Source organism: Myotis lucifugus, unplaced genomic scaffold (genome assembly GCF_000147115.1).
Source record: "Myotis lucifugus unplaced genomic scaffold, Myoluc2.0 scaffold_12, whole genome shotgun sequence".
NCBI classification, from domain to species: domain Eukaryota; kingdom Metazoa; phylum Chordata; class Mammalia; order Chiroptera; family Vespertilionidae; genus Myotis; species Myotis lucifugus.
In genome coordinates this window covers 14,621,269-14,634,385 of record NW_005871060.1, presented here as the reverse complement: position 1 = coordinate 14,634,385, position 13,117 = coordinate 14,621,269, and the positions used below count along the sequence as shown (strand labels likewise).

The following is a 13,117-nucleotide window of genomic DNA, read 5'->3' as shown; positions in this document are numbered from 1 at the left end:
TTTTTATTCTGGGATTTATTTACCTTCTATAGCTGTCACTGGAGCTGAGAGCCGGCTCCAGCTCTGAGGCCGTGGCTGGCTGAAAGCAGGTATCTGGGGTTTGTTTAGCATGTATAATTGAAATATTGTTGCTTCTGGAGCTCAGAGCTGGGCCGCGGCAGGCGGGAACCTTGGCTTCCTCCATCACTGGAGCAAGCAAGCCTCATGTTCACTTCAGCTGCGTGGCTGCCGGCCACCATCTTTGTTGACAGTTAACACATTGTTTGTGGGTAGTTTTTATCCCGAGCTCTACTACACTGGTAGAACGTATAAATACGTAAAACGTATAAATACGTTTCCAGCATACAATGTGTTAATTTGCATATCCTGCTGATTAGCCAATGGGAAGCATAGCAGAGGTATGGTTAATTACCATGTTTGTCTTTTATTAGATAGGATAAGAAAATTACTAACTTTCAAAATAATGTTAAGTATACTCAGTAAGTCTTGACAATATAGACTTGCCCCTCAGGGTCTTTCCCTGACTGAAGGTTGTAAAATCCACTTTCCTGGGCTTCATCCCAGTTCAGAGACTTGTGAATGAACCTAAGGGCTTAGCCATTTCTGTGACTCAAAGTCCCATCAGCTTTTGTTGGAAATATTGTTTATTCCCCACTGGGTCAGCAACTACTTTTATTGGGTAATTGTTAGTTTCCCTGAGTGCTGTTATCCTTGGTTTTTAGGGTAAGTTCTGGGATACTTTTTTTTAAATCTCTAGATGACACCCTTTTCATGTCACCTGTACCAAAAAGTCATAATCAAACATTTTAAGAAATCATAACTTTGAGGAACTAATTAAACTCCAAAGAACCAGTTAAACTATATATACCACTTATCACATACATCACATACGTATTTTTTAAAAATTATCATCTGATTATATCATCTACTTGCTTAAAACAATTTAATAATGTCCATAGATCTCAGGAAGAAATTAAAAATCCTAACCATGCTATGCGACAGTGGTTCTCAAACTATAGCGTGCATCAGAGTTCTTAGAGATTTTGTTAAAACACAGATTGCTGGGCCTGATTCTCAAGGTTATTGATTCTGAGTCTGAAGTGGGGCCCAAGAATTCACATTTCCAACAAATTCCAGGTGATGTTAGCACAGCTGTACTGGGGTCCGCATTGAGAATCACTAGTCTACAAGACTATAAAAACTGGTCCCCTTCTCATCTCTAGTTGCATCCATGCCATTATTTTCTGTGTCTGGGGCTTGTCTTCTCCTGGAACCTCAATCTTCCCATTCTCTTTCCTGCTTCTTTCCATATGCCCTGCCACTCTCCCCATTTAATTTAACAAACTTAATTCATGTTGGGTCTTTTATTCCCCTTGTTATTCATTCTGTGTCCCTATATATCTCCTTTGCAGCACTGAACACAATTATGATTAAATAATAAATTGTACAATCTGTAGTTAATATGTTCCTTCCTCACTATAATATCAGTTCATTGAGGAAAATCACCATCTTCCTCATCATTTCCCAACAGCCTAGTGCAGTGTCTTTTATATAATGGATACATAATAAATATTTGTTCAATGAATTAATGAATGAATGAGTCGATGGTAGAAAGTAATATGTTTAAACTTTCTTCCTGTGCTCATACTTGACACAGAGAGAATTCTTCTACTCCCCAAGGGTGCCCTGTTAGTTCTCTCAATAGACACTCCATCTGGAAAGTGCAAGTTCAGTCTCTAGGAGAACTGACAGTCACGCACATATATCTTGTAGATCTCTGTTGTTGCTCAGTGCAAAGATGCAAACTGCAGAATGAATCTCTGAAATAGGCTTTGAATCCTCAAGATAAACACCCCTCAAATGATAATCCCAGATTCTCAGTTAAATTTATGTTATTTAGGATTACGTAATTCTGTGAAACAAATTCTAAGTATTTGAGCATTTTAGCTGGAGACCACTTTATCTTTAACAGGATTTTGGTTACATCACAATTATAGAGAAACATTTGTGCTATTAAAATATTTTGCCTGAAAACCTTAAAGTCATACATTCTTTGGATAGAATAGTAGAGGTTTGTTACCTGGGGCTACTATATCTTTCCAGAAAACGTGTGCCTAATAACTGAAACACATCTGCTAACATAATTTAATTGTTAAATAATCACCACATATTTATAAATTACTTGCTGATATGATAAGACCTGATATGTAGGCATACATATTTCTAACTTATGCACTTATGATTATAGTTTTAGGTGGTTCTCTCTCATTTCATGTGAACTAAATCTTCTTAAGAAGATTTAGATCTGTAATTCTCTGTACAGCATGTGGGTCTCTCACCCACAGCCTATGTAATTGAGGTAGAATCCTTAGAAGCTGTGAAATTCAAGTTCACATTTAAATATACAGGAGGAGATAACTTGGTAGAGGATGACTATTAGGCCATATGAGGAAAAGTGTAATTTTGTGGAATAATAGATCTTCACTTTCATCTTCTGATGAATCCAGAAGATTTGAAAAAGCAAATAAGAGAATGAAAAAGTTGTGAGTCAGGTTACTGGAGCCAGAGGAAAATCAGAGGAGATGAGAGGCAATATCTGGGATGTTGATCTATAGCATCAAGAAGGATCACCGAGTGGAAAAAAAGTATGGTATGATGTTTTGTATTTCTTTAGTACAAATCTTCTCCAGACTTAATTCTTCCTTTCTCTGATTAGGTCTCATTGTCCGGGAAGTGAGCATTGAGATTTCGCGCCAACAAGTGGAAGAACTCTTTGGGCCTGATGATTACTGGTGCCAGTGTGTGGCCTGGAGCTCAGCGGGCACCACCAAGAGCCGGAAGGCCTACGTGCGCATCGCATGTGAGTCATTGTGCACAGACCCTGTGGGTGTGGGGGGCCGGTGGGATATGGGAAAATTTAGAGTGTGGCTGCTCTAGCATCAAAAAAACCTGATCAAAAATGGCTCTCAGATTTCTGCATTTGAGCACTTTTCCCTTAAGTCAGCAGAATATTACTATTTTTTGTTTGTTTGTTTGTTTCAAGGCACTGAATAGTTTTCCTTTTGGAACATGAAAAAAAATAGTGCTACATCAAAAAGATTCTGATATTTTGAAAATCTGGTAATAATTAGGTTATGGGAAAACCAACTATATTCCTTTAATGAGTTTATGCTGCCAATTTAAGACAATGCTGACTAGATTTGCTATTGGGAACAAAGATTACCCAGACAAAGCTTCTCTGTTTATTTTGGAAACATTCTACTGCATCAAAATTACCACTATTCTCCACGCTGTGTTAATTTCTAGAGTACTCATGTTCAGGGAGAGGTTCAGCAGTGCCTCACAAAAAGCGTTGTATAATCAAATCAATGTTGAAAATACCCCCTTCTTTTTGGCCAAAGTTATAGAAGTTTCTTCATTGCAGAACTTCCCAGATTCTTTAATATGCTGATGTTTAATATGCTAAGTTGATGTACTGGTATGGTATTATTATCCCCAAAAGGAGATATAGCCTGCAGCTCTTTCTGCAGACTCCTTTTTTCAATGAATACTGTTCACATCCTGAGCAGCATGAATGCTGCTATAATCTGTTTTAAGGTTCCATTTTGAGAAATTTTCTCAAGTATGAAACCAGAACTTACAGTCCATGCAAGTTTTATTCTCCGAACCCCTTTGCGGGTCTGCATTTTTCTAAATCCCTTTTTGTGGCAGATGTCAATATCACTTATATCTACGGTGTCACTAAGTTTCCAACAGTCCTGGCTCGGGTGCTTCCCCAATTCCATACTTGCCTCTTCCTTCCTTTCACCATGAGGTAGACCACAACCATTGTAAATACGTCCCAGTTAGTGTTTGGGCCTCAAGCCTTTGCCCTCCTCCAACCTTCTTCCGTATTACCACACATTCAATCTTCCTAAAACTCAGGCCTCATCGCATCTCTCCCTGCTTAAAATTTACAGGGGCTCATGTGAAGAGTCAAAATTCCTTACAATGGCATATATCATTGTGTTAGTGTTTTAGGGCTGCCAAAACAAAACACCACAGCAGTGGTTCTCAACCTTCCTAATGCCGTGACCCTTTAATACAGTTCCTCATGTTGTGGTGACCCCCAACCATAAAATTATTTTCGTTGATACTTCATAACTGTAATTTTGCTACTGTTATGAATCATAATGTAAATATCTGATGTGCAGGATGTATTTTCATTGTTACAAATTGAACATAATTAAAACATAATGATTAATCACAAAAACAACATGTAATTATATATGTGTTTTCCGATGGATGGTCTTAGGCGACCCCTGTGAAAGGGTCGTTCGACCCCCAAAGGGGTCGCGACCCACAGGTTGAGAACCGCTGCACCACAGAGTGTGTGGATTAAACAACAGACAAGTCTTTTCTCACTGTTCTGGAAGCTAGAAGTCTGAGCTCAAGATGCCAACAGTAATGATTTCTTGTGAAGCCTCTGTCCTAGGCTTGTAGATAGTCCTCTTTCCTCTGTAAAAGTCCAGGTCCAGCTTTCTCTTCTTAATATGATTATTAGTCATTTCACCTGGCCGGTATTGCTCAGTGGTCAAGCATCAACCCAAAAACCAAGAGGTCACACTTTGATTCCTGGCAAGGCCACATGCCTGGGTTTCTGGCTCCATCCCCAGTGGGAGCGTGCAGGAGGCAGCTAATCAATGACATTTCCTCTCTCATCGATGTTTCTATCCTTCCTCTCTCTCTAAAAATCAAAAATAAAAACAGTAAAAAAACTATTAGTCATTTTGAATTAGGGCCACCCTAAGGCCTCATTTTAACTTAATTACCTCTTGTAAGGCCTTTCTCCAAATAAAGTCATAATCTGAGGTACTGGGGATTAGGACTTCAACACACAAATTTTAGAAGATACAACGCAGCCCATAACACCATATTTCATGGTTTATATATCCAGCCTATGTTTTCAACTCTGACCACAAAGAATTTCTTCGTATTGAGCATGCTACATTAGAAATACATTGATTTCTATGCTTTCCAGCAATTGATCATACTGAAGGATATCACCCTTCTCTTACTTCCCTTCGTTATTTGTAAAAAGTCAATTATTTAACAAATATTTAGCAAACATGTTGTCTGTTCTTGGACCAATTGTAGGTATTTGATATGGTATGAAACCCCCCCCCCCCCCAAAAAAAAAAAAAGTGATGATCCCTGCCCTCATGGAGCTTGTGTTCTGGTGAGGAAGGGAAAAATCTAATCAATAATAATCAGGTACAAACCAGTGGTAAGTTCTATGAACAAAGCAAGAAATGGTACCAAGCAGTGCTGCGGGGTGGTGTTCAAGGCAGGCTTCAGGAAGAAGATGGCAATTGAAGGAACCCGAAAGAGGAGAGGGAGGGAGTCTGGCAGAGGGAACAGCAAGTTGGAAAAGTATGGATGGATATCCTGAGGCAGAAGGCAAGCCAGTGCCAAGAAAACCACATTGGCCACAGTGGCTGGAAGAGACTGAATGAGAGGAGACTCCTGCATGAGCAGAGAAAAGTAAGGTATGGAGACATACGTAATACTTTCAACAATAAAGATTTAAAAAGTAATAATAATTAGCCCTAGCCAGTTTTTCTCAGTGGATAGAGCATCAGCCTGCAGACTGCAGGGTCCCTGGTTGGATATCATGGTTACAGGCTTGATTCCTGGCCCTGGTCAGGGCACATGCAGGTTGATGTGTCTCTCTCACATCAATGTTTCTCTCTCTGCCTCTCCCCCTCCCTTCCCCTCTCAAGACTAGTGGAAAAATATCCTCAGGTGAGGATTAACCAAAAAAGTTAAAATTAAAATAAAAAATAATAATGAGGCAAAATTAATTTTGAAAATATATTATTTAGTTATTTAACTGATATAAACAAGTAATAAACACATTTTTCCCATACCAATCCTTGAGATCTGGTGTGCTTACGCCAACAGTACTTCTCAATTAAACGTAGCCACAGGTCAATTGCTCAAGAGGCACGTGCGCTTGGTACTGGGCAGATGGGTTCTAGAATAATGATCATTATGGAGGTGCTGTTCCAATTAACTTTATTTTTTTCACCTCAGTTAGGCACCTTTTTCTTTTATGGTGAGAATACTTAAGATCTACTGTCTTAGAACATTTCAAGTATACAATATGGTATTATTAACTATAGTCACCATGCTGTATATTACATTGCCAGAATTTACTCATCATATAATTGAAAGTTTGTTACCTTTGACCAGCATTTACATGGATTATCTCATTCCATCCTTGGGACAACTCTATGTGATAGATCTTATTATCATCATGCTACAGATGAGTAAATTGAGAACCAACAGAGATTAAAAATCTTGCCTGAGGCATGGAGCTTGGAATAGATGACAGATCTCTGAGGGGAGGGGGTTGGGATCACCTCTACAGAGGTGTAGACCTTGACCAATTTACCTAAAACCTACTGACCTCAGCTCTATCATTCTCCTAACCCCAAGCCTGCTTTTTTTTTTCCTTGAGAAAATTTCTCTTAATCATTATTTTTTTTCCTTTTTATGTTGACTGTGTGAATAACTATAATATAAGCTTCACAAGGACAGGCACTTTATTTTCTTCATTATATCCCTGTGAAAATTAAGAAACAGAAACCTCATTTAAAATGCATTCAGGAGGCAGGAAGAGAAAACTCTCAGGTGTGGGCACCCAACTGACCCCAACAGGAAGTGACTTGCTGCCTGAGACCAATTCCAGCATGACAGCAGGGCTGCATCTGGGAATGGCTGAAGGCATTTCCCCAAACCTGAAAAGGGATTATAGCTTGGCTGCCAGACAGCTAAAAGGCATCTTAATCTACATGTTATTGCCTCCTACTGGCCAAACACCTGAACAGCCGTAGGCTAATTCCCCCATTCTGACAATGGATTCTGTAGGAAACCCTGACCCTTTGAAGTGTATATCTCTGCCTTGCCTCAGGACAAATTGTGTTAATAAAAAGCATGGGGTCCTGAGAGGAGGAGACCTGAGAATTTAGATCTTGGATCTTAGCTCCTTTTGCTAAGCTCCTCTAACCCCCAAATGCCTTTCAAAATTATACTTCGTCTCTGGACTCTTATTTAAAATCTACACACAGCCTTCTCCAGATTCCTGAACCCTTCTTGATGCTGGGACAAGAAGCCGGGCAACCTGCCTTGAATGTTGGATAAGAAGTGATACTACTTTCCCATCTCAGCAGGAGGAAGAAAATTCCTCTTTGCCCATAACAGTTCAGCCAATGGGAGAATGATATAACTCAGCCAATGAAAAGTCACTATCCTTCAAACTTTCCATTTCCTCCAATGGACTCTTTATCTACAATAGACCCTCCCAAGTCTGTAAAAGAGCATACCTCTCCTTTGTTTCTCTGAATTGGCCATTAGACTGAATGTCCTGAATTGCAAGTGTTCTCAAAAAAGCTATTTTGCTGTGTTAAAGGTTAACATCCCCAATACCTAAACATAGTTCCTTGCATGTAGATGGTGCTAAGTAAATGAAGACATATAAAACTGAAATTAAATTGAAAACATATGATAGGGCAAAGTGATGATGGTATTGAATGCTAATCATTTGTTCTTCTTATTGCCCAAGGAATTTAATGCATTAATTACCCAAGGAATTAAGGACATCAGATAGCCTGAAGTGATTGTCTCTGTGCTCCCCACCCCTCCCCGCCACACACACACACTTCAAACCCTCATTACACTTCTGTGCTTATTCATTTTCTCCATAGTACTTATTAACTTCTAAACTCTTACATATTTACTTAGTTATTATGTTTATGCTTTTTGGTCTATCATTCCCACCCCTTAGAGAGTAAGATCCCTATGGACAAAGATTTATGTTTGTTTTTTTCACTGATTAATTCAAAATGCCCACAACGATGCTGGGCACACTGTGGGAATTTAATAAATATCTTAAAGGAATGAATGAGTTGATAGTTCTATAGTAGTGGTAATAGTATCTCCAATTAAATATATACATAATCTTGTGAATTATTGTGTTGATTTTTTTTATACAGAACTCATTATTCATGGCCTTTTATGTCATTTTTTCCATTTCCTATCTACTCTACCTAGCAAAAAACAAAATTAATTAATTATGGAATTTAGCCAAATAATGTATTTCTTTAACTAGGTATTCTGAAAGATTTATATTATACTATGAAAGTATCTAGATGTTTAATGCCAACTATCTTGATAGAGCTTAGCAGGCTTGCCAACACATTGGAATAAATCACCTATTTATTAAAGTGTTGTTTGATTCTTTGTATAACCATTTAAGCCCCTAATAAGCCCATTATAAACTACAGAGGCCAGATCTTGAAATAGAGGAGATTAATTGTAGAATTTAGACTTTTTAGATAAGAGAAAGTTTTAACAATTAATTTCTTCTTGTGTTATATAAATCTCAGCTATTGTATTAAGCAGTATTTAATCATGTTGTTTCTATTTCAAGATTAAATGCTATAATAGTATGAGTCTATATTTTTCCAAACATATTTGCTTTTATATATGGATAGAAGGTCCCAAGATTTGTGGAAGCCCACAAATCTATAGACATTTATAGGCCATATTTATTTTGAGAGCTAGACATCCAATTGATTGAAAACTGTCTCATAAGTTATATTTTGGGGAAAATCATTTATTTATTTGTTATAGGAAGAGCTGGTAACCCACCAGACTAAAATGTGACATTAAAGCAATGTTTTATGCTAGGTGAAAAGGGAAGTTTTTGGCTAAAATGCTTATTTGCAAAAAAAAAAAAAAAAGCTTGCCTGCAATCATTGCATTCTTTTTTTGTACTCTGAAAAAAAGAGTCCTAACTTTTTGATATGTCAGGTACTCATCCATAAAGTTGGCATGTTTCTTATTATTTATCCTTAAGACATGCCTTAAAAAATGTTGTGATGACATATAATCATTTTTTTCTGAAATGAAAGATGCAGTGTGAATTATAAAAGAATGGCTTCCCATGTGTTTTTTCTCTTCCTCTTCTCTGTAATGGATGTCATTTGGCGTTCTAGCTCTAAAATACTTATTTGAAAAAAATTTTAGCAGAACTCTGTGAATACAAATATGTCCTATAAATGCCCCAAAGCCAAGAAATAAAGAAGAATGGCTGAAATGGTCCTTCCCTTCTGCAGGGACTGTGTTCACAGGAGATTTCTCTGTTGAAATGACCTCAGTGCAGTAAGAAGTAGCCATGCCTCAGCACAACTTAACCCTTCACCACGATAATCTTCAGCTTATTTGCTTAAGGGTCACTCTAACCTCTGTCCCTAGGTGTGAATTATGGTAAGTTTTGGTGATAAATTCCTAAGAGTCATCAAAAACAGCCTTTTCAAAGGTAAGATGAGGTTACAAAATAGCAGAAACCAATCAAAGTGTTTCCTCTTCATTAAACTTTTAAAAATTATCTTTCCAAGTAGCCAACATTTATGGTGTCCTTACTGTGTACCCAATTCTGTTGTAAAGCCCCTTGTGCAGCGGTTCTCAACCTGTGGGTCGCGACCCCTTTGGGGGTCAAACGACCCTTTTACAGGGGTCGCCTAAGACCATCAGAAGACACATATATAATTACAAATTGTTTTTGTGATTAATCACTATGCTTTAATTATGTTCAATTTGTAACAATGAAATTGGAGGTCACCACAACATGAGGAACTGTATTAAAGGGTCGCGGCATTAGGAAGGTTGAGAACCACTGTGTGCCTGTTAACAGTCTCGATGCCCCCAACAATCCTATGAGAGAGATCCGGGTATAATCTTTATTCTGCAAATAATAAAACAGGCATGGAAGCAGGTAACTTGCCTAAGTCACTTGTTTAGGAAATGGTAAATCTGAGTTTTAAGCAAACTTTTCTCTTTGCAGTCCAGTTCATTGTGCAGATTTTCAGAAACGTGACAAGTCTTGACTTTTCTATCTAACCATAGAGGAAACTTCATGTAGTTTATTTTTGTTGGTTGGTTGGTTGGCTTTTGTCTGCTTTGTTTTATATTTCCCAATATTCTAGAAGAAAAAGCAAGTGAAAAAAATTCCATCTGTTTTTTACATACTGTATTCCTTACACTTAAAAAATACAGACTTTCTGAATATAAACATTTTCATGATTGACCCAGCTGGTGTGGCTCAGTGGTTGAGTGTAGACCTATGAACCAGGAGGTTACAGTTCAGTTCCCAATCAGGGCACATGCCTGGGTTTGGGGCTCGATTTCCAATGTTGGGCGTGCAGGAGGCAGCTGATAGATTATTCTCTCTCATCATTGATGTTCCTATCTCTCTCTCCCTCTCCCTTCCTCTCTGAAATCAATAGAAATATATTTTTAAAATAAATAAATAAATAAATAATTTCATGATTTAAAAAGAAATCCAGCAAAGGTAAGATACACAATTCCTGAAAAACGAGACTAGGACAAACTTTTTAAGGTTATAATGGCCTACACTAGGGCATTTTTCACTTTTAATAAGTGCCCAAAGCGCAGAAGACTAATCTGGTTCTCACAATATGTGCTGTACTGGTCTGTTCACAGCAGTTATGTCCTGTTAGCAGCCAGATCTGGTGATTTAAGCATAAGTTGTACTCTACTCTGACAACATAATTAGCCCCTTTTACCATTATTGAAAGAAAGGCACATTTTCCCCTTTAATGACACAAGTATTATTACTATATGTGACCATAGAATTATTTTATTCACTAGAGGAGTACTTTGAAAGTACATTAAAGCAATTTTTTTAAAAGTTAAAAATGTATTTAGCACCTCTATTCATTAAGCATGAAGAAGAATTAATTGAAAAAGAATTTGAAAGTAGGAAAATGAGAATCATTGTAAAGCAGCTGTACTTGCTTAATGCAAGGTCAGGCCCGAGTCACAGAGTATAGATGGCCAGCAGCAGATAACTCCACATGAATCTCTCTAAGTACAGAATTTCCCGAAATCTGGGGTCGTTTTGTCAAGACCAGCCAAATTTGGGAGGTAAAAGGCTTAATTGTGACACAAGGAATGTGGCCTCTTGGTAGAAATAAATAAGTAAATAAAGTAATTAATTTATTTAAGTATCAATACAACCATGAACTCTGAAAGTTTGACAGCTACAATGATGGAGTGGTTATCTGAATGAGGACATTTATAGAGGGTTTTTATGTGACAGCACTGACTTAAGTGTGTTTACGTGTATCACCTTATTTAACCTTCGCAATAACCCTATATGTACTGGGATTGCCTTCATTTTAGGATGAGAAAACCAAAGCACATGAACCTTATTAAGTACAGAACCGGGATTAAAGTCAGGCACGTGGACCCAGGCTCCACACTCTTAACCCCTGTGGTAGGCTGGATAATGGTCCTACTAGGTAAACCCTGATCCTGTAAATCTTACTTGCCATGGAAAAGGGGTCTTTGCAGATGTGCTTAAATTAATGATCTTGAGATGGGGAGGTTATCGTGGGTTATCCAGGTGGGCCTTAAATGCCATTACAAGTGTCCTTATAAGAGAAAGGCAGAGGGCCACCTGACACAGACAGAAGAGGAGGCCATGTGACCACAGAGGCAGAGACTGGAGGGATGCAGCCATAATCCAAGGAAGGCTGGCAGCCACCAGAATCTGGAAGAGGCAAGCTATGGATGGATTCTCTCTGAGAATCTGGAGTGAGCACAGTCTTGCTGACTCATTGATTATGGCCTAGTGAAACTGACTTCAGATCGCCTGCCTCCAAACTGTGAGATAATAAATATTAGTTGCTTTAAAGCACAAAAGTGGTCATTTCTATGAGAAATAAAGCCACTAAGCAACACTCTTCCTTCAGCAGACCCATATCACGGGGTCGGCCGCTTCCAAAAAGCTTGTGATCTAGAACAAGCGAGTTAACTTCTTAGGGTCCTGGTTGTATCGCACCATAAGAGAATTTGTTTTCATCAGACCTTCAGTAAAGGGGATGGGAGATTACTTTGGAAATTGAATTGAGTTTGGCATTTATTCAGGATGTATAATGCACTAAGCACCAAGATATATTTGACCTCAAAACACTGTAGAATGTAAAAATTAAGCAATTGACTGGGATTAGTTCACTTTTTGAAGTGAAATTTAGCAGCGATGTAATATGTGGTAGAAAAACAGCCACAGCCGTGCAGACATACCCACGTCAGGAGGCTCTGGACAGGGAACTGTAGACTGTGGATGCACCACATCTTGAATGCTAGCTGTGGCCTCCCAGAGGCCTGCGCAGGGGAGAACCCTGAGGCTGATTCCAGACACAGAGAGGAATATCGTGATTGGTTACTTATGGGCACACTAGCCGAAAGGGAAGGCAGCCATTCCTACTCTAAAAGCAAGAATGGAGCACAGATCATAATCGCCTTTGACAGGTTACTTCTGTACATGAAAGAGCTTCCGGTTTTCAGACATGGCAACTGTAGCAATTCCATATGGTCATCAGGAATTACAAGAATGATAACAAAGTGTCTTTTCAGCCATCAAGAAATTTTTGATTCTCCTGACTGAGGTGCTAATAGTTTGCATTTTTTTAAAAAGAAATCTTGCTTAATCTTCTGACATGTATTGCCTTCAATTCTTTCTGAAAGTAGGTGAAGGAATATAAACTAATAATTATAAAAGACTAATTCAGGATATGGTACGTGTGCTATCCTACTCACAGAAACGGCTTTGCCACTGGGATCTCTTGGTCGGCTTTCTTGATTAAGTGTCTGAAAGTGAGAAGGAGGGGAGCTGTGAGGACAAGTCTAGAGGATTATCTCTGAAGTGGGAGAGAGGCCACAAGAGCTATTAGCATCACTGTGACACCCTCAGCACTGAACTTGCTAGACCAATACCTCAAAATGGCAGCCCACAGGCCCAGTATAACACACCAACGTTTTGCCTCTTAAAATGTTGGCTCATAGCCCTAACTGGTTTGGCTCAGTGGATAGAGCGTCAGCCTGCGGACTGAAGGGTCCCAGGTTTGATTCCAGTCAAGGGCATGTACCTTGGTTGCGGGCACATCCCCAATAGGGGGTGTGCAGGAGGCAGCTGATCGATGTTTCTAGCTCTCTATCCCTCTCCCTTCCTCTCTGTAAAAAATCAATAAAATATATTTTTTTAAAA

At 38.7% G+C, this 13,117-nt stretch overlaps 1 protein-coding gene across 2 annotated transcripts in view; it reads left to right on the top strand.

Moving 5' to 3' along the window:
• The window catches only part of UNC5C (unc-5 netrin receptor C), a 364,439-nt gene that overhangs the window by 245,102 nt on the left and 106,220 nt on the right, over nucleotides 1-13,117 (top strand). For both annotated transcript variants that reach the window (XM_006084638.3, XM_006084637.3), the window contains exon 3: nucleotides 2,717-2,860. In XM_006084638.3, the coding sequence (XP_006084700.1) occupies nucleotides 2,717-2,860 (144 nt within the window). The remainder of the gene's footprint in view (nucleotides 1-2,716; nucleotides 2,861-13,117) is intronic.